At 42.1% G+C, this 21,579-nt stretch overlaps 1 protein-coding gene across 8 annotated transcripts in view; it reads left to right on the top strand.

Moving 5' to 3' along the window:
- The window catches only part of PITPNM2 (phosphatidylinositol transfer protein membrane associated 2), a 1,093,290-nt gene that overhangs the window by 890,118 nt on the left and 181,593 nt on the right, over positions 1 to 21,579 (top strand). For all 8 annotated transcript variants that reach the window (XM_078667590.1, XM_078667587.1, XM_078667588.1 and 5 more), the window contains one exon: positions 8,005 to 8,216. In XM_078667590.1, coding sequence (XP_078523716.1) covers positions 8,005 to 8,216 — 212 coding nt within the window. The remainder of the gene's footprint in view (positions 1 to 8,004; positions 8,217 to 21,579) is intronic.

Below are 21,579 nucleotides of genomic sequence, written 5' to 3'. Positions count from 1 at the left end.
TAGCATTGAAGCAGCGGCTATTGTGTTTTGCTCTGGTGCTCCCCAGCACAACCCCCGTCCTGCTCTGATCCTGGAGGGTCAGAAGTGGCAGTAGAGTTCTCTGCCCCCCCTGGGAGGCGCATAGGAGGTTTGTCCTGATTGGAGAGGTTTGCCATAGAATACCCCCAGGGAGGTAGGAAGTCCACTACACTCCGAGGATATTGCATTTGGGTAAAACAAAGGGGCGGGAGCATCCTACCATGGCTTTTGGGGCATACCCTTACAAGCAAAAAGGGCATAATGTCTTTCTGCTGCCCCCGGGACAGATAGGGGTTTTGTTGCCCAATTTGCTGCCGGTTAGGGACAGAAAGCCAACTAGGCACCTGAGATTTCTAAATGGCACCAAATTAAACAAAAGGATGCGGCAGCCCTCTCTGGCATACAGCCCCACCCCAGAAGTGGCAATAGAGAAAAATGCTAATTTTTAGCAAACGTTTGAGGTCTCCAAGGGCTTCTGGGTCAGAAAATGATGTAAGAACCACACAAGTCACACCCCCATTGACTTCCCCAGGTGGCCAATTGTCAGAAATGTCTGGGTTTGGTCAGTTTCCCTGGGTGACGGACACCCCCTGGTACAAAATCCACAGCTACCCAAATTGCAAAAAAGTGCTGGTTTTGAGTGGAAAAATTTGACCAGTCCGTGTTACTTTTTAGCGCTTTTCCTATGTGGGTACTGGGACAACCTAGACAACCATTTTTTATTGGGCGACAGATGGGAATGCTGGTTGGTTGGACCCATGTGGATCAACACTGATTCCAAAAACTTTCCCTCCACGAAATGTGAGGAAAATGTGTGTTTTTATCAAACTAAAATTTGAGGCTTGCAAGGGCTTCTGGGTAAAAAAACATCATAAGATCCACGCAGGTCACACCAGCTTGAACTCCCTGAGTATATTGTTTTCAAAAATGTCTTGATTTGTTTGGTTCTGCTGGGTAGTGGCCAATCCCAAGCCCCAAATACCCACTTTGCAAAAAAGGGTCTATTTTGAGTGGAAAAATCCTATCTGTTCAAGTTGCGTTTGGGGCCTTTCCTATCGCAGGTACTGGGCCCAACCACACAAGCTGGGCACCACTTTTATTGAGAGAAGAGTGAGAAAGCGGGGTTAATGTAAATCTCCGTCTCTCTGCAGATTCCTAAACTTTCCCACGTATAAATGAAAGGAAAATGCATGTTTTTACCCTCAATTTGAGGTACATAAAGGCTTCAGGATAAGAAAATGTTGTAAGATCCACACCAGTCACACCACTCTGGACTCCATCTTGTGTTTAGTTTTTGGAAATATCTGGACCTGGTAGTTTTCCGTTGGTGGCAGTCCAGCCCAGGCTCAAATTCTACAGCTCACTTTGGGTAGAAAAAATGTATCTGTCCATCTTGAGTTTTGGGACCTTTCCAATCATAAACTCATAATCTCTAAATATCTCGAACAGCATAAGCTTCTGGACGATGTTCAATTTGGCTTCCGTCCAGCTCATGGCACCGAGACGGCCCTTGTGACCGTACTTGATGAGCTTCGTTGGCGGGCAGACAGGGGACAGGCAGGGGTTGTGATCCTGCTTGACCTGTCTGCCGCCATCGATACGGTGAACCATGACATTCTGCTGGACAGGCTGAGAGATGTAGGAGTTGTGGGGAGTGCCCTAGGGTGGTTTGAGTCCTTCCTTCAAGGTAGGGAACAAGCTGTGTCCCTTCCTCCCCTTCAATCTGCCTTCTCTACCATCTCGCATGGCGTTCCTCAGGGATCGGCAGTTAGCCCAGTTCTCTTTAACATCTATATGAAGCCCTTTATAGCTGTCATCAAACATTTTAAGATCGAAATTGTCAACTACGCTGATGACACGCAGCTGATTCTGTCCTTGGAGGGGAAGGATTCTACCTCCTTGGAGGAATTTCACAGCTGCATGCGAGCCACTGCAGAATGGCTGGAAGCCAACTCGCTGCAATTTAACTCAGGGAAGACCGAGGTGCTATACTGCCCTTGGCCTAGGATAAGTCCTTCATTACCTTGTAACTTCTGGCCGAAGGACTTTTCCTCATTGGTCCAGCCGGTGAAGGTAGTCCGGAACCTGGGTGTTATGTTCAACAGTGACCTCTCCTTGGAGGCGCAGGTCTCTAAGGTGGCAGCTAGTTGCATGAACATTATCCGCCTCTTGAGAAAAATCTTGCCCCTGTTACCGCCTACTGCGCGGATAGAGGTGGTACGCTGCACCGTACTCAGCAGGTTAGACTACTGCAACGCTTTATTGCTGGAGTCCCCGAGCTACCTCATGGATAGGCTTCAGAGACTCCAGTCTGCAGCAGCTAAACTTGCCTTAGGCTGGCCAATGAGATCCTCTTCTGCTGCGGCTCTGGCTCAGTTACACTGGCTCCCAGTGAGGGAGAGGGTGACCTTTAAGTCCCTATGTCTGACCTTCAAAGCCCTTCACGGGCTTGGCCCAGCCCGTCTCCAAAGGATGTTTTCGTGGTATGTACCGGCCCGTAACTTGCGATCCTCCTTGGCCAGGGTGGTGGCTGTACCCAGGTTTAAAAGATCTAGAGCGGGAGGCAGATCATTTAGTGTGGCTGCGGCCAAGCTTTGGAACTCTCTGCCCACTGAACTCAGGCAGATTAACTGCCTTCCTGCCTTCAGAAGGCAGCTAAAAACTTGGCTTTTTCCCCGCTCTTCTTAAATCTTCAGCCTGCCTCCAGCCGCCCTTCTTTTCGCCTTTGATGCTGCCAGCGCCAGGATGCCTCTCGAGGTGATGGCGCGCTTTATAAGTTCAATAAGCCCTGGGCTCACCCACACTAGGGGACACCGTTTTTATCGCAAGACGCGGGAATACTGGGTTGTATGAAATTTGTGAATCTCTGCAGGATCTGAAACTTTCCCTTACAGAAATGCGAGGAAATTGTGTGTTCCCGCTAAAGTTTCGAGAGGGCTTGACGAAGAAAACGTTGTGAAATCCACTCAAGTCACACAACCCTGAACTCCATTGGGTGTCTAGTTTTTAGAAATGCCTGTGTTTGGTTGGTTTCCCTGGGTGGCGTTGATCCAAGCCCTAAATCCACAGCTGCCCACATTGCAAACAAGCTTTTGCAATGCAATAGGTCTCTCATTATTAACATTTGAACTATTGGCATTGCTAATAATAATGCAACACCAATAGCTCAAACATTCAGTAATGGGAGACCTATTACATTGCACATGCTTGTTTTACTGGGAGCCAATGTAGCTCCCAGAGATGTTGGGATATGGATTCTTTCCTGTGATGTTTATAATGAGGTGGGCAGTCCTATCTATTCTGTACCCACTGTTGCCTTTTGATTAAATATTGTGGCAAGCCTATGTACAATGAATTACTGTAGTCCGGCCTAGGTGGTATTAGTGCATGGACTACCATTTTCCGGCACTGCAAAGGTAAAAGGAACAAGGTGGTAATAAGGAGTGACTAACAAGCCTCATAATGGATCAGAAGCTAGCATTTACCAAGGACAATGACACCAGCCAATTAAAAGTATGGGCTTAGAGTGGGTGAGGCTTCTACAGCATACTCGACTACTGCATGCCTCACAGAGCTAGCAGCGCAATTGCGCTCCCGCTAGGCTCGACCTAAAAAATGGAGATAACCTAAAACCCCTTGACTGGGCCACCGTGGACTAATGCTGTTTTAAATATGTATGCAGACCAAAGAACTTTCCAGAAAGCCAGCACTCCATTGATGCTGGCTAGTTTCATACTCAAATCTTTCTTAAGTTACCAAACACTGATGTCTAACTCCTTTGAACATCTTGCTGTTAGGTTGTGAAGTTTGGCATATTGTCTATTGCTTAGCAAACAGTACCCTCTTTCGATATCTATTTGTTGCATTCATAATACATTTATATCACTGTGTGGACAAAAAATGCTAGAGTTTCTGGGTTTCATTCTTGGGTGTCATGAGCCACCAGAAAAGATGGGAATTTTGCTTAATGTTGGACTAGGCCAACCTGGAACAAAGGATGAATTTATAATGCGATCTTGGGGGTCAATATTCAACTTTATCAGTAGAATGATATGATGTAAGCAAAAGAGCTTGGTCTTTCCTCATATCTTTTGATTAGGGATAAGACAATTACACCTGCTGAAATGTTGCCAGGATTTGTATATATTGTGTGAAAACTAATGAAAATGTTGAGGAAAAAAACCTTGGTGAAGGCTGCCATTATACAGCGTCAGGGTTACCTTGATGTAAAAACTATTCAAGATATGAAACCATTTGACTTCTTGGCCAGAAGCGGAACAAAGACACCCTTGTCAGACTTCGGTCTTAGATTCTGGACCCCCCTCTATAGCAGCAGAACTGTTGATGTTTCTTGATTTTACCATTAGCCTGAAGAAGCTGTAGGTGCACTAGGCCTAGTGGACAAATGGTTTGCGTATTTCTTAAGTACCTGGATGAACCGTTGGGTTCAAAAGAAGGATGAGGACTTTTGTCGTGCCTCACCTGTCTTGTCTGTCTCTTTTAATGTTTTATTTATTACACACACATACTTTGGAGTATGACCTCTTACACCCTTTACTAATGGGCACCCTACTTGAAGGGCATATAAGAGCGTGCTATACTTGGTGGTGATCGATGAAACTGTTCTTTAGTCATAAGGGCTGCCTTCTCAGTTCTTCACTGACCAGCAAAATGAGACTTTCCATTGTAGATTTTTCTGTGCTCAGAACTCCGAAACTGTAGAAGAAATGTGTACAAATATTTTATGACACAGAGGGTGTCATTTGGTACCTTTTTAGTCTGTAAAATAATCCATTGATCCGTTTTGCTATGATAAGACAAACATGAGTGTTCAGCGCACCTGTTTAGAAACATGTATGGTTAATAACATATGAGGAGATCACGCACAATACGGTGTAAGATCGCAAGAGTTAAATGATCACTTATGTTGGCAGATAAATACACTTGCGGGTGATATGGGCAACGCTCACACGCTAACAGTTTCACCCCTTGTCCTCCAACTCATTAGCTTTACACATAAACCAGAAGAACATCAGTTTAGCGTAGAGATGCAGCTGGAGGCAGTGTCTGCATTCTGTGTCAATCAGGATGTTGAACTCCCCCGTCCACATACCCTTTGTCTTACTTTCTAGCCACAAGGTGATGTGAAAGTATCACAGCAGCTCCATGTGCAGCCATCACAATGATTCCTGAAGTAATGTGGAACCGAGATGGCAAGAATCTGGCCATGGAGTGCAAGTACTATGAATGAATTTAGTATCGTGTTACTGCCTGATCTATATATACTTCTTTCTTCTAGTTACTAACCGAAATTTACATAGAGATGTCATGAGTGAGTGCTAAATTGAGTCTGCAGTTTTACAAATTGCACTCCTAATTCACCAGACCATTCTTACCCCTAGACGACCTGAGTAGTTGGGATATTAGAGTGTGGGGAGAGGAGTTCATTCCTAAGTGTGGGTAACTGGCCCTTTAGTGCTTCATCACTCTGATATCATATATTTTAATAATTTACTACTGTAGGAGCATAGAGTCATCCTAAAATAATTGTTGGGGCACAAAAAGAATCCAGAACACCCCACTGTAATAAATTGAATACCATCTGTAATATTCTTGTGCTTTTAATGTTACCCTTCATTAAGAATGCCACGCGTTTTAGCACCAAAGCCTAGCCAATATGCATCTATAACCATAGAAAAGTTAGGAGTAGAGCAGTCTTCCTCTTCAATGAGCTGTAAAGATGTGGCACTGTATGATATATGGAATTATCAAAGCTGGGTAATGTGGAGGCCTCAGCAATAGCTTCAAGAAAGATTACCAAGATACACTCTGTGCGTTAATATTTGTAAATAAGGTAGATTTTAAAAAGTTAGATAGTAAAGATTTGCCTTAAAATCCAACAAACTATGTCAACAACTTTTGGAACACCTACCGTTGGGTACATGACACTTGGTTAAAACTAAATCACACAACAACTCAAGGCAGCACCACAGATTCAAGCGCTTCTGACCACTTTCCATGGGCCTCTGCCTTGCAGTGGTTGGCAAAGTAGAAAGCTAGAAATTTGCGGATTGGCAAAGATCTGTCACTTGTCAAACTCAAAGATTATTTCAGTGCAAAAAACATTCAAACCATAACAATCCAGCCATGCCATCGTATTTCAGTTGAACAAATCGCGCAATAATAAATACGATGTTCTGTCACCTGTATTTCAGGTGAGAGTAGTGATCATTTCTCTTTCAGTTAATTCAGCTGTAGTGTCCCCTGAAACAGCTGAACGGTACATTTTCAAAGCCAACAAGCAGCAGTGAAATGTAAAATAAAAAACACGCCCGCGAGTGGTGCGCGTGCGCCACAGTGAGCCATATGTTTTCAATTATCACGCCTTGTCCGGGCACGATAATTGAAACCACATGGGCTTTGGTGCGCGTAACAGACACCAATAGGCCATGGGCGGAGCAATGCACCCGCCTATGGCCTATTGCATGCTCTGTTTAAAAAAAAAACACGCACTCAAATGCCAATCGCGGATGCCAAAAGGAAACGCAGATTCCCGGCTCAGTTTCTAAACCCCCTACAAAAGGGCTCTCGCCTGCGCGACAGCGCTGAGCACTACAACGCAGGGCGCGAGCCCTAAAAAGCATTGGATTTGAGTGGAAAAATATGATCTGTCTATGTTGTGTTTTGGGACCTTTCCTATTGCTGGGCCACTACAAAAGTGGTTTTATGAGGAGACTTTGAAATGCTGAGTGTTTGATAATTTCCATCTCAGAAATATTACGAAAATTTGTGTTTTTAGCCGAAGTATGAGGGGGTCTGCATAAGGAAACGTTGTAAATTCCATGCGCGTCACACCACCCTGGGTTCTCCTGGGTGTCTAGTTTTCAAAAGTATCTGAGTGTGGTAGGTGTCACTGGGTGCAGATGGAGCCTACGCGCAAGACCTCACAAGTACCCGAAAATTGCAAAAAAAGGTAGAGTTTCAAGTGGAAATATTTGCGTTTATGGGCCTATCCTGTTGTAGGTGCCGGGCATACCCAGGTTCCCCCACGTGGGAGCTGCATATCATTCGACTCTTCCTTTGCATATTTATTTTGTTTCTCTACTTTGTGACTACTTCCCCCCTTGGCCTTTACTCTTTAAAAAAATATCTAGTCCTTTTAGTATACTTTGTGCAGGCCACATCTGCGTTATTGCAATATCAGGCTATCACCTATGGTGCAAGCAGGCACCACCTTATTGACCACAGACCCATCCTATTTGGCCCCATGCCAAGGCAGAGAGTAGCCAAAAGTGCCACTTAGTTTAGAGAGCTATAACATCTTCCATCTGCCTCCCCTCTCTTCTCCCAGGTCAGCAGTCAAAATTGTTTTTTGTAGTAGTTATTTTGCCACACTGCATTTTAGATGGAAACAACCTGCAGATTTGTCTTTTTGAAGTTTGAAAATGTTTGTTACTGTCAATTTTAGCTTTAATTATTTCACTCTGTTGCTTTTGTAAGGTGAGAAGATGGAGTACAGATATCACTTTAGGGCCTTAACGACACGTTTAAGGCTATCACCCTATCACCTTCCCTAATGTTTGTTAGGCAAATAGTACCAAAACCTGGGGTTTTGATTTAAAAAGGTTCTCCCTTTTTTGATGGATAGTTCAAATCTAGGTTCTTCTAAATAAACAAAGGGCTTTGTGGCTAGACGACAAGACACTATGAGCTGTATCAACAAAATGCACTTTCTTATTAGAGAGGAGGGTAGATGTGAGAAATAGAAATTATGTAATATAGTTTGTTTACCCTAAAAGCAAAGTGTTAGAGAAATATGTAATCATGAGTTTGTTGTGGAAGTTAGCTAGGTCCCTAACTGTGTAGAGCTTTGTGCATCAAATATAATTTTCAAGTGTATCCCTTGTTCCTTATTTTAACAAGAGCGTTGTATTTTTGAGTGCCGTCCTCAACAGCTACTTAACCTTTGGGCTGTCTCCATCCTAGGACACAGATCTTCTGTCCCCGGGCATCACTGTGAATAACAGTTACTGCAGCAGCGGCTCCAACCTGGAAGGCAGCAGACACCTAAGCAGAAGCAACATTGACATCCCGCGTAGCAGTGGGGACGATCCAAAGAAGCAACTTCCGCGGAAAAGGAGCGATTCCTCGACGTACGAGCTAGACACCATAAGACAGCACCAAGCCTTTCTTTCAAGGTAAGTCTCCTAAAAATACCCTAACTGATATGAGGCCATAGAAGTATGGCTGCAGTAATGCATGCAGTATATATATAAATATACTTCTCAAGCAATTGCCCCCTGGCCCGCAGGTTATCTTCAGCCATTCCTGTTTTTGTTTTAACCAAAAGAACTTTAGATTCTGGGGTTCTTTCCATTGTAACTATGATCATTAACGTCCAATGATTCAGAGAGCTCTGGTAGTTTAAAGCAGGTACACACTGAATATGGACTGGTAATGAATGTAATTGAAAATATTTACAAAAAGAGGGGAGAAGCAAGATGGCGGCCGCTACTGCAGCCGTGTGAGGAGCTGTTCGCTGTTCGCGTTCTGCCCGGTGATTGATCCAACCTGGCGTAACCCGTGGTGCTTGCTACAGTCCGAGGCTGTAAGGGGTTTACCGAGGCTCCGAAGAGAAAGACCGGCTTGTTCTTGTTAGAGCCGCTGAACCGCTGAACCGTGTCGGGTTCTTCTCCCGCCGGACGGAGGGACACAGGTGCTTCTGTGCTTACAGCGATCCAGCCTCACCGCACCTCATCGCAATTGAGAAACCGGCTGCTACGAGGCGTGCAAGGACGCGGTTCTGGGCGTCTGTGTTATCGAGGTGTCAACGACGTGTTTCACACACGGAAAAGCCCCTCGTGTGTTTCTGCTACTTCGACTGCTGCATTGTTGCGACTTGATCTGTGGCACATTGATTGAATCCAGACCCTGGACCCGATTCAAAGCGTCTTCACCTAGGAAGGTAATGGTGGTGTTTCGGATGCTGTGTGGAGCTTGAGGACGCGATTAAAGGCGTTTTTGCTGGCGTTGAGCAGGCGACTGAATTCTTAAGCCCTTGCAGTTATTAATCAACATTGTAGCAGTTTCCTGAGCTTTTCTTTTTCTGTCTGCTACGCTTGGATTTACAGAAGATTCCGCCGGTGAGTGGATACATTTTGCCGAGTTTGCTACTTCGTGGCGCTTGAACATTTTTTTAGCAGCTGGCAATAATTGACAGGATATAAGTGCTTTAATTGAATGAATAAACTTTTATTTTTCCATTCTCTGATATACAAACTTGAGACATATTATTTGAGAGGTTAAACATGGCCCCTAAAGGCAGAGTAACAAAAAAAAACACCACCAACTTGGCTAATTCTGCAAATACCACCCCGGGGTTGGTTGAGAAATCAATTACAGCTACAGTAGCAGAGCCAGATAACCGCAATTTACAAAATAATGGTGTTACCAAAGAGCCCATTATACCTGATTTATAAAAAAAAAAAGGCTATAACTCATCCTAACAAAAGTATTACAAATGAACCAACCCCCTCTAAGGCCCTGGCACGCTCTAACTCCAAAAAAATATGACATAAGCCAACCAGCTAAACCCTCTGCTGCTTTAGCCCCAGATGACGAAGGAGTCGGAGCGAGAGGGGGAGCGAATGATGACGACGTATTATCTGAACTTTGCCTCGCTGTAGAGGGAGTTAGAGTCTCACCTAGGCTGATTGAGCAACAAGAACAACAAGATGCAGAATCTATAGAATCAGGGGGTCAATTTTTCTCAATGTCTGATTTATCAGTTGCATCGGAAGGAGATCTTGAAGAGGAGCTGCCAAATGAGGGGCATTCTCATGAAAAAGACTGGGCGGATGATTGTAATCAAATCTCAGAGGATGATATGCTCGGCTCTGATTTCTTAATAAATGAAGGAGTATCAAATACTGTCCGCAAGGTCATAGAGGAGAAATCTAATGAGAATATAAGTGCCATGAACCAACCTCAATGGGATGGGGCCGGTGCAAATAATGAAACTGATCCTGAAACTCCAGAGTTACTAGAGGAAACTGAGGAGGTTACACTAAAAGCCATATATAAGCTTCAGGCCTCAATGTATCGTATGATTATAACTCACAGAGAGGAAACCAAGGCTGAGGGTCTTCGGACTCAGGGAGCTGTACGTAAACTCCAGAATGTCGTTCGACGATTGGCCAAGTCCAGCACGGACACTAATTTGAGAGTGCAAGAGACTGAAACACGTATATCTGCGGTAGAGGATGAGTTAACGCTACAAAAGAATTCAATTAAGGACTTGGATAGCACTAGGCAAGATGTGGATTGGAAATTAACTGATTTAGAGAATCGTGCACGGCGTAACAATTTACGTATTTTGGGAGTTGGGGAAAAATCAGAAGGGAAGGATGTTCGCCGGTTTGTAGTAGAGATGCTTTCAGATGCCTTTCAGGAACTTACTGGATGGGACTGGGATAAAGAAATTATAAGAGCCCATCGGTTCCCATTTAATCAAAAACCGGATCAGGAGGGGAGGAAGAAACATCCAAGAGCTATTCTCATCTGTGTGCAGAACTATCTTCTCCGAGAGATCTTATATGATTTGGCAAGGCCATCTAAACCTAGAAAAGGCATGGGGCATGAATTCTTCGTTAGACCAGATTTTTGTGCCGCAACGGTTCAACAACGCTGGAGACTTAAACAGCTTATGGCACCTATGCAAGCCAAGGGGGGTCAAACCTTCTTATTGAATCCAGCTAAGCTTAAAGTTGTGCATAAGGGAAGAACCTTATTTTTTGTTTCAGAGATAAAAGCACAACAATACCTAGAAATTATGCAATAATCCTTATAGGATGGAGGTTATGGGTAATACTGTATTTAGTTTGAATGGGCTGACCCCCTAGCAGTGTCTTATGCTATTTTTCTTTTGCCTTTATACCTCTAGATGCGTTCTATTCTTTATTTGTCAGGCTGGTCAGACCCGGGCGGAACTCACAGTGTATACTCACATACCATCAATGAGGGCAATAGCCCTAACGCTTCTGGTGGGGGGGGGGGTGTTGGGGGAAGGGAGGGGTGGGAGGGAAGAGTGGGGGTTGTGGGTGGGAAGAAGTTTTTTTTTGGGGTGCAAGGTCATACAGCTGGAAGATGTATGTGTTTTCTGTTTAAGATCCACTTACGGCAGATACCGAATTTTGGCAATTGTTGCTCATGTATTCTTGTCTAGGAAAGTTTACTTAAAAATACTTTATAATGGCTAAATTGTCGATATACTCCATCAATGTATGTGGTTTGAATGATAAAAGAAAAAGGGGTATTATGGCTCAGATGTTAAAAACTATGCGGGTGGATGTAGTATGCATCCAGGAGACTCATATTGCCTGGTCTAGCAGAGGGAACTTAAGAGATCTTGGTTTGGAAGTGGTAGGGTGCTCTCGCCAGAATTCTATAACAAGAGGGGTCGCAATTCTTAAGAGACATGGAATGGGGGAAGTAAAAAGAGTTAAAGAAGATTTATCTGGACGATGGGTGATTGCTGAACTTAAATATGGAGGACTGATTATTACTATATGTTCAATGTATGCATCTATACTGGATGACTCTGCTGCGCTTGACCTTCTAAGTGTAGAACTGGCACAATGGCCCTCCAATATTATATTCTGTGGAGACTTTAATCTACATTTGGAAGAAACATTTGATATTCATAGTAGTACTCCATATAAGGGTAGGAAGAAGAAGGTATTTGCAGCACTTAAAGGGATTATCCAAGAGTATAGATTAACCGATGTAGGGCATGAGAAAAGAGCAGGGATGTCTGGGTATACTTTTTTTTCGGCACCGCACCAAAGATTCTTTAGATTAGATAATTTTTTTGTATTTAAGGGACTATACAATGACTTAGTGCAAGTGAAATATGAGGTTCTGCCGAAAATTATCTCAGATCATAATCCTTTAATGCTTAAATTTGAACTGAATACTTCTAACTCCATTCGTTCATGGTCTTTTGACCGCAAATTACTGTATGACCCATCTTATATTGACCACATGAATACTTGGATCCCGGAATTGTTTTCTAATAATAAAGGTACTGCATCTCCTGAAATAGTCTGGGATGCCTTCAAATGTGGGGTTCGGGGTGAAACACTGAGTTACTCAATAAGCAAACAAAAGGAAGCTAGGCTCCAAGAAAACTCTGAAATTAAAAATCTTAGATCTCTAGAGGTCCAACTTATGCAAGCATGCAATCAAGGATTACCTACTGAAACTGTTATAAAGAAATTAACAACTTTGAAAGTCAAGATTTATCAACGATTTGCTACAAAGTTTGCGCAACAAGTCTCTGCCTTCAGGACAGAGCTATATGAAGTTGGAGAAAACTCTGGTAAATTATTGGCAAAGAGGGCGAGACAAAAAGCAGCCTATGCTAGTATTAATAATATAAAAAATCACATAGGGACGACTGTTAGTAAAATGGATGATATTCTTAGAGTATTTAGTGATTTTTATTCTAAGCTATATGCTGATGATGATCGCCCTGATTGCTCAGATCAGATTAATCACTTTGTTGACTCAGTTCTGAATCGTACCCTATCTAATGAAGAGAAGGAGAAACTAGACTTACCATTTACTTGGGAGGAGATTGAACTCTCCCTAATGTCGCTAGCTTCAGGAAAAGCTGCAGGACCCGATGCTATTCCTTTAGAATTTTATAAATTCTTTAGGAATGCTTTAAAAGTAGAACTACTGGATCTATGTCTGAAGGCACAGCATGGTAACGCCCCTCAATCATGGCATGACTCTATTATTACGGTGTTTCTTAAAAAAGGCAAGCCTCTGTTATTACCCTCATCCTTTCGCCCTATTTCACTCATAAATACTGACAGTAAAATGTTTTCCAAAATTTTAGCGGTAAGACTATCCAATATTATCTCCCCTTTAGTTTCTAAGTACCAACATGGCTTTATCCCAGCTAGAGACACTGCCGATCACATTCGACGTGTGTTTTCTTTCTTGGATTGGTCCCAAGCAACTCGGTCTAATATTGGACTTGTATTTTTAGACGCTGAGAAAGCTTTCGACCGGGTTGCTTGGGGCTACCTTTGGGAAATATTGCTTAGGAAGGGACTAGGACAGGGTATCATAAAAGCCTTAAAAACGTTGTATATTTCCCCTAGAGCGTACATTCGCATCAATGGGCAATTATCGTCACCTTTATTAATTACTAGGGGTACCCGTCAGGGATGCCCCTGCTCTCCCCTACTTTTTGCTTTTTACATTGACCCTTTAATTAACCGTTTTTTTTTAGAAGCTAATATTAAACCCATACATTTAGCTAATATTAATTACCGAGTTCTTGCCTACGCCGATGATATTGTGATCACTACTACGGACGTTCAAACAGCCCTACCTATTATTGATGAGATTGCTAAACAGTTCGGGTTTTTTTCGGGTTATAAACTTAATTTGGAAAAGACTCAAATCCTCTGCTCAGGAGAAAACCCACCTGCAAACATCTCTATCACCTCAGAAGTCATATATTTAGGAATTAAAATTTCTTTACCTATAGAAAAGATACCAGAACGCAACCTAAACCCAATAGTAACCCAAATCAATACCTCATTACAGTGCCTTGATCATCTACGCCTATCTCTCTTTGGTAGACTTAACATTTTAAAAATGTTGGTTCTACCAAAGGTTCTATATTTATTTCGCACAATACCTTTGGATTTTCAATTGCTTTCTTTTAGAAATTTAGAGAGAACTATACTTCGATTTCTTTGGGGCTATAAACGCCATAGGAAAGCTGCTAAGAAAATGATTCTTAGCAACGAGTGTGGCGGATGGAATGTCCCTTACTTTCTTTTTTATTATTTCTCTGCCGTTTTACAATACATTGGCCCCCTAATTATGGGAGATAGAATCGAACTTCTAGAATGTCAGACCCCATCAATTTATCAAATGATCTTGGGTGAGAAATTTAAGGGTAGCTTTTTGAGAATGGTAGAACCTAGCTATCACAAAAAAACTAAATATAAAACCCTGAAATCAGCTTTTGGAGTCTGGCAAAAAATTCGAAAACATATAAAATTAATGAAACTAAACTTCTATACTCCCCTTACATCAAAGGATTTATTTCCAGAAATTTTTCATGATTTAACCATGTATAGATGGCAGCAGAAAGGAATAAGGTATCTGGGTGATTTATTTTATAATGGTCAAATGGTTTCATTTCAGGATCTAACGACTAATTTTTCGGTGGGAAGAAATGATTTCTTCAAATATTTACAACTTCACAGCTTTCTACAGAATCATCCTTTAATTCCTCCAGTTAAAACTCCATTGCTAGACCTTCTAAAAAAAAAACCCCGTATAGGAGCTATTTATTTAAGTTTAATGCAGGAATATGGGGATGATTTGGGTCAATGTCAGATGAAATGGGCTAACAGTCTAGGCATACCGGATGTTGATATTTTATTGTCAATTAAAATGGCTGCAGAGTGTCTTATAACCGGGATGATGAAATCCCAACATTTCATGTGCATCCATAATCTGTATTACACTCCAAGTAAAGTTGTTAAATGGAGTACGACGGCAGGCACGACTTGCAGTCGGTGTGGAGTATACGCAGCCGATGAATTACACATGTTTTTTTCTTGCTCTAAATTGTCATTATTGTACCAACAAATTGAAACTTTCATATCTATTATTTTGAAATGTGACATTAAGATAACTTCCGAATTAGTATTACTTGGCATAGACCACACTGTTACTAGGCCCAGATCAATCTCTTACTTTCTTTTCCTTTGCATGGCTGCAGTCAGATCCTGTATTACCAAAGAATGGATTAGTCAGGATCCCCCCACGTTTTTCATGTGGCGGGAAAAATTATTATTCATGTACAACATGGAATCTGCTATATATAAGTTGAAGGGGGTTAAAAAAAGAATTATGGGGGAAAGAATCTGGGCACCAATTGCCGAGTGGATTTAATTTCCTTTGTTTTCTGCTCTATTCTTCTTCCATTAAGTATTCTGTTAAAAACTGTTACATATTTTGACTTTTGAATATATTGTGTTATTTCGCTTATTATGCTTTGCTGTATTTCCTTGCAATAAAACAATAAAACTTAAAAAAAATATATATATATATATTTACAAAAAAATACAGATGTGTCTGCTTAACAACGATTGTGAATACGTTTGATTCATTCTATCAGCTGGGGTTGGGTGACTTACCTGGCAGCCCAAAGATCTTGTAAATAGTATTAAGCATTGAGTGCTTGGCATCCCCTTATTGATTATTGAGACCACCTGTAGTATTCTTATGGCCCGATTTATTTTCATGCAGCAGGAGTATTCTCCCTTGACCTGTCGGAGGACTTTATGTCCTCCAGGCCAAGACTACTCTACCCACCAAGTTTATGATGTCTGCTTAGCTGGCAGTCATTTAAAAAAGCTTGGGCAGGAACCACCGCCACACCGGTTCCTCTCAATGCATTTCACTGTATTCTTTTTATTTACGGATTTTCTTTTTGAAAAGGAAAAAAAGTAATGCTCCCTTTGCCATGGAATGTTATTTCTAATGCGGAGGGAGCGTTCTAAAGGTTTTACTGTTCCTTTCTACCTGGTTTTACCTGGAAATAAGAAACAGTAAAAAATGACTACATGTCTGCCCATTTAGATTGCGCTGGCTCATATGTAGCCATTCCTACGATGGCCCTTACTCTCCAGGGCCGTCGGAGAAGTTTGGCCACACTAGAGACAGAGTAGTCTCCGCCGCAGCCAAACTTAAGGTCCGCCCGCAATAATGTTTTTGCGGGCATTCCACTATATTGGCAGGAAGGGTACTCTGTTGCCGTTGTGACAGAGTAACCTCTCCACCAATATATAAATCATGCTGTAAAGTCTCCAGTCAACAAGAATTCCAACTCCATAAGCTGAATCCAGCCTAATTTCTCCAGACCCTTAAATGTTTACTACAGAGAGTGGATATAACTTTATAAAAAAAGAATATATATTGTCAAGGTTAAAAAAAATAACAATAAAGAATTAAAACATATTTATTTAATAGTTTTGCCTTTGCACTATTTAAACCCCAAGGGATGACAGTCATTTACAATACATTAGCATAAGATCAGCATAACCAATATTTAATATTCTTATTTTATATTTAATTTAATAATAGCAATTATATATTATCATACAGTGGTACAGCTATCTTCAGCATTAGTACAAAAGACAGTCTGCAGAAACTAATATATATTACAGGTATCCAGTGGTTACATGGATGTCCAGGAGAGGATGAAGGTGCCAAAGGAGAGGGATTAGATGTCAGGCTGGACCAAAATCCAAGGGTTAGGAATGCATTAAATAGTATAGGTTATAGTGTAGTAAATAACTAGTATGTTATTAGCAGCATTTAATATAATATTCTAAACTCTTTATCAATTCTTGGTTGGTGCAAGGACTCAGCATTGCCTCTTACACAGTGTCAATTGAAAGCAGTTTTAATTCAAATCTGAATCTCACTATACTTTCCTATTCTTATGTTTGCATTTCTTTTCTTTTACTGTGCTAAGAAAGATCATGAGAACCACATATTTGAAGACCCTGAAACTCAACCTGCCCACACTGATTGCTGGCTCTTGAATAATATTTCCTGTTCCTCAGCATGTGTTTTTCATATAACCTTTTCAGAAATCTCAAGGACTGGGATCTATATCTTTCAGCCTAGCTTGATACTGCTCCATGCCCTAACATGACACAGAACCGCATGTAGACAACACCCCTGTTCATGGAAGAAACTTCATTCCCTACAAAATTATTCAGACAGTGCAGCAAGGATGTTACTGAATACTACAGTATTCAAACATCCTCGTGTTGGAAACAAATGTAATCCTAGAACTGCACAACATTTGCCTGTGATGTCTTGGGTCTAAGCACCACTCCAAATCCTGTGACACATGCTCGACTATGCACCTGAAGTTGATCAAGGGTGAGAACCAAAACTTAACATGGCTGAACCCAAGAAATTAGGTTGTTCTTGATTCTGGTTACTCTCTTCGGATCAAAAGCAAAGCTCATTGACTTCCCTATGCTCCTGTTCTCTGGTGAGAATACATAGTCGTTATTCACATAGCCCAAATCTGCCTTCCTTTAAGAGCCCATTCCAATTCTGGAGCTGATGTGACCCAAGTTTCCTAGGCCATCGTCGACTCCTGGGCAGGTAGCAAGCAGCTTTTGAAGGGACTTGCTACAGATTTCCAGATTTGCCCAGACTCCCTCTGGCATGCTTCCTGGGCCCATGGAGCTATCGGGACCTCAAGCCACACTACACTTTTTTCGCACTTGATTGACCAATGCCAGACTGTCATTCTACTCATCTGCCAAAAACCTTGCTGAAAGTTGCTCCAAATGCGCCGCCGCCGCCGCCAGTGACACCATTATTCGGACGGGCATCATCAGTCTCGGATATCGATCCTTCGTCTGTAAGTGTTCGCCTTATATCATGCTGTACAATCACTAAAGGCAGGAATGACTCCCATGTGGCTCCACTTTCTTGACATAAATCAGTATTTTTAGAGGATGGAAACCATTTTCTCTTGTGGTTATTATGTCATTCAGATGCCTGCCATTGTTCAGCAGGATGAGGATAATGACAAAGCGGCCAATGTACTTCCTCCACATTATACTAATGCTGGTTTCTTTCTCAACTTGCAGCACACCAGTGACCTTGACACATTGCCTGATGTCTGCCCTTATTTCAATGCTTGATTCTCCTACTGAAGAGGGTGCTTTCATTGATGTAGTCACAAGGAGAGCTGCAGACATGTGGAAACTACCTCTGCCAACTGAGTAAACTAAAGCTAATTTGCTTATGCAAACTCTTCACCCTGAGCCCTTTATGCTTGGGCTCCTTTTGTTTTTCAATGTGGCTTTTAGTGACTTGTATTTGTGCCTTTGTCTAAGCCCTTTTCAGATCAGGCGAGCCGCTGTCCCATTGCTAGATGCCACAGACTGACAACTGGGAACTCGAAGTTCCAGACACAACATCCTATTCCTGCATGCCATTTTGTTCAACCCTCCACTTGTAAATTTAACCCAAACTTGTTCCCTTCTTTTCCTTCAGACATAGGGTTGAAATGTATTGAATCAAAGAGCATGAAAGACTTCTTCTCCGACTGCTTGTTAATGCAATTGTTAAATACATTTTGGCTACTGGCTTACTATTGCCACTTCCTTCAGGAAATGGCAGTGAGGTTCTATCGCTTCCTTTGCATAAAGAGTTCAAAATTGTCAGGACAAAGCAGCAACAGTGTATCCCATCCTCTTCAACTGGCAACACAATAAAACCACTTTATTTCATCCTTGGGCAGGTTGAATTCAGTATTTCTTTTCCTACTGTTGTTTGATAATGTCAGACCAATGGGCCCGGCAAATTGTCCAAGTTGGCTATAACCTACTCTTTCTGGATGCTCCCCCTGGATTGTCCTGAGTTCTTACTCCGGTTTCGGCAGATCAGGCCAACAACATCTCCAGGGAGGTGTTCATATGGCTTGCAAACGATATAATAGAGATAGTACCTGAAGCAAAGCAGTGGTTTTAGTGTTACTTCTGTTAGTTTCTCATTCCCAGGAAGGACAGAGGTGTGCGCCTTATTCTGGCCCTGAGAATTTTCAACTAATTCTTTTGGAAAGAAATGGAAAGAGATGTTCAAAATGATAATGCTTGTGATGGCTCTGCTGGCCTTGGACCACCAGGACTAGATGGACCTCTTGGCAAGTATTTTCAGGTATCAGTCCTACAGTTCCACAGGAAATACATGTGTTTTGTAATGGGACCTATTCACTTTTAATTCACCATCCTACCCTTTGCATATGCCCCTTAGTTCTTTACAAAGTTTATGTGGGTCTTCATGGCCCAACTTTTAAGACTGGCATGCATTTGTTCTTAAATCTGTACTACTTACTGTTGCACGTAGGCAGACTCACCTCAGGTAAATACAGACCACCTATAGAGTACAATGTCATTTCTGTTCAGCCTGGGATTCTCTATCAGCAAGTCCAAATCCCATTTACAAACCACCTGGTGGCAGCCTTTCTTACTGGCCATCTTGTCTATTAGCTTGGAAAAACTTTCCCCATCATCAGCGAGTTCAGGACTTTCAGACTGTGACTCCAGTTTTTCGGGCAAAAATCTGCTGGTCTAGCCTTTATCTAAATTTAAGGCTTATAGGCCTGTAATCCTGCTGCTTACTGCAGTTTTCCTATATACTGACCTTTCAATTGAATACGATTGTGATGGGCCCAGCATTGGGAATTTCTGTCAGACAAGATCCGCATCTCTTAGGAGGCTTCTCAGGTTTCTTGGTGTTTGACAGAGGCCAGCCTGACTGGTGGCAGACAGTTCTCTTTTCGCCCACCAAAAGCCATGTTAGGTGATGCATTGTCACTCAGATGGGAGGTCACTTAAACCAATGGTTCTCAAACTTATGACTTTGGTGAGCCCCGACTAACTCACTATTGTAAGTCAGGGATCTCCAGCTAAGCAATTTCTTTGATGTGTAGCTCAACACAATACACACAAATAGAGAAACAAGTATACATCTTAGAAATAAATAAATTATGAAATATTATATTTAGTTTACAAACAAAAATATATTCAAAAATCGGAATGTTTTATATGTAATGGGATCTTTGGATCTTTCAAAATGTAGTTTTACTTCTAGAGGGCGAAGCAATATGCAAAACCTTAGCACATCACTTTCTTTTTTTTTCTAACTCATGCTCTCTTCTTGTCAGTGCATACCAGTTCAAATTATTTCAGATTACTAAATACCATTACGATTCCACAATTAATAAAAAATAAGATAAAAACACTGATGTTTTAGCTGGAACAAGCAATCTACCTACAAACACTAATTTCATAAGAGGTAAAGAGCTTCTCTTCTCAGTTTCATACAGTTAAAGTTACCGAGTGCACATCTTTTCCAAAACTATTTGCATTCTTTCATAGCTTCGACTCCAGCCAAGTTACTCTAATGCAGTTTCTCCATTGTATCAATTAACATGTTAAAAAATGAGAGTCTGCTTGCCAATTGCATATCTGTTGGATTAAAACGCTCATTTATGGCCAGTGCTGTTGATCTTATGTTCCGACGTCTAAAAGAAGGAACTAGGACCTTTTTTTCAAATTTTATTGGGTTTTAACAAAAAACTCATGGTTGCACAGGCAGAGAAATGCACACAGGACGATGCAGTTAGCCAGGAATTAGGAGTTTTGATCGGGATAGGGAAGAGGTGTGGCGCAGCGGCCAGGGTGCCTCACTCCGGACTACGGGGTTCACGGTTCGATCCCCGGCAGCAGGTTAGCCCAGCACCATGTGACCCTGGGCAATAGCTCGCTTAATCTTCCTGAGGGTCCCCAGCGCTGGGACACCACTTCGGAGGTCTGTGCGCTTTACAAATACTGGTATTTCATTTCATTTAATCACTCAAAAGAGACTTTCTGACAGCAGGTAACGTGTGCAAGTGATTTCTTTCAATATTGGCAGAAACAGCAGTTTTGCGACCATGTGCATATCCACTGTTGTCTGGTATCACCTTCATTGAAGAGGCCAGATTTTAGCCTAGCTAAGTTCCTTTTCATACCAGTTCTTCAATGGAGGCAGCCAGTCATCTATACTAGCTTCTGTTTGATGTACTTGTGCTGCTCCCACTAATCAAAATAAGGACACATACATAATGTATAGCTTCCAATATCAAATTCTCTAACATTTACAGAACATTTTAAATTAGAATGAATTTGTGTATATATACTTTATTAATCTGCTAATATGACTTTATTTTCTAAACTGTTAAGGACCCTCTAATTAGCCATTGCGGACCCTTAGGGTTTCTCAGATCCCAGTCTAAGAACCAGTGACCAAGAGGAAATGGAGATCCTGGGCAATTGAACTCTGTCAGGAAATGTCACCATATAAACTTGTGGAGCCCTGTGCCATTAGGGGGTCCCTCAAGGTGTTCTTGTTATCAGTCAGAGCCAGGTCAGTCCAGATGCTCATGGACAATGTGACCACCATGTGAGACTTCAAAAGGTAGTGCAGTGTGAGCTCACAAGCTCTCTTTCTGGAAGTGTTGAGGTATTATTATTATTATTATTATTAAAAGGCTCTTCTATAGCGCATGGCCACTCGGGAGCATCCCAGCGCTTAAGACTAACCAAGCGGAGATGAATTAAAAATAGAGAACCATTATAACTAGTTTTTTGGAAACAGAAGAGTTTTTAACTTTTTCCGAAAGACAAGGAGGTTAGGCTCTTGGCGAAGAGGTGGAGGAAGAGCATTCCACAGCCCAGCCGCGTTGTGCGAGAACAGGCGACCTCCTGTGCGGGATCTCCTGATCCTAGGCACTGTCAGCAAGTTTTGTTGGTTCGAGCGAAGATTCCTGGTAGGGTTGTAAGGTCTGATCATATCCTCTAGAATGGGGGGGCCACTCCCATAGAGTGTTTTATGGACCGTGCAGAGGGTCTTAAAATAGATTCGCTCCTTTATGGGGAGCCAATG

The sequence above is a fragment of the Lissotriton helveticus genome, chromosome 11 (assembly GCF_964261635.1).
Source record: "Lissotriton helveticus chromosome 11, aLisHel1.1, whole genome shotgun sequence".
Classification (NCBI taxonomy): domain Eukaryota; kingdom Metazoa; phylum Chordata; class Amphibia; order Caudata; family Salamandridae; genus Lissotriton; species Lissotriton helveticus.
This window is presented reverse-complemented; position numbering and strand designations above follow the sequence as displayed.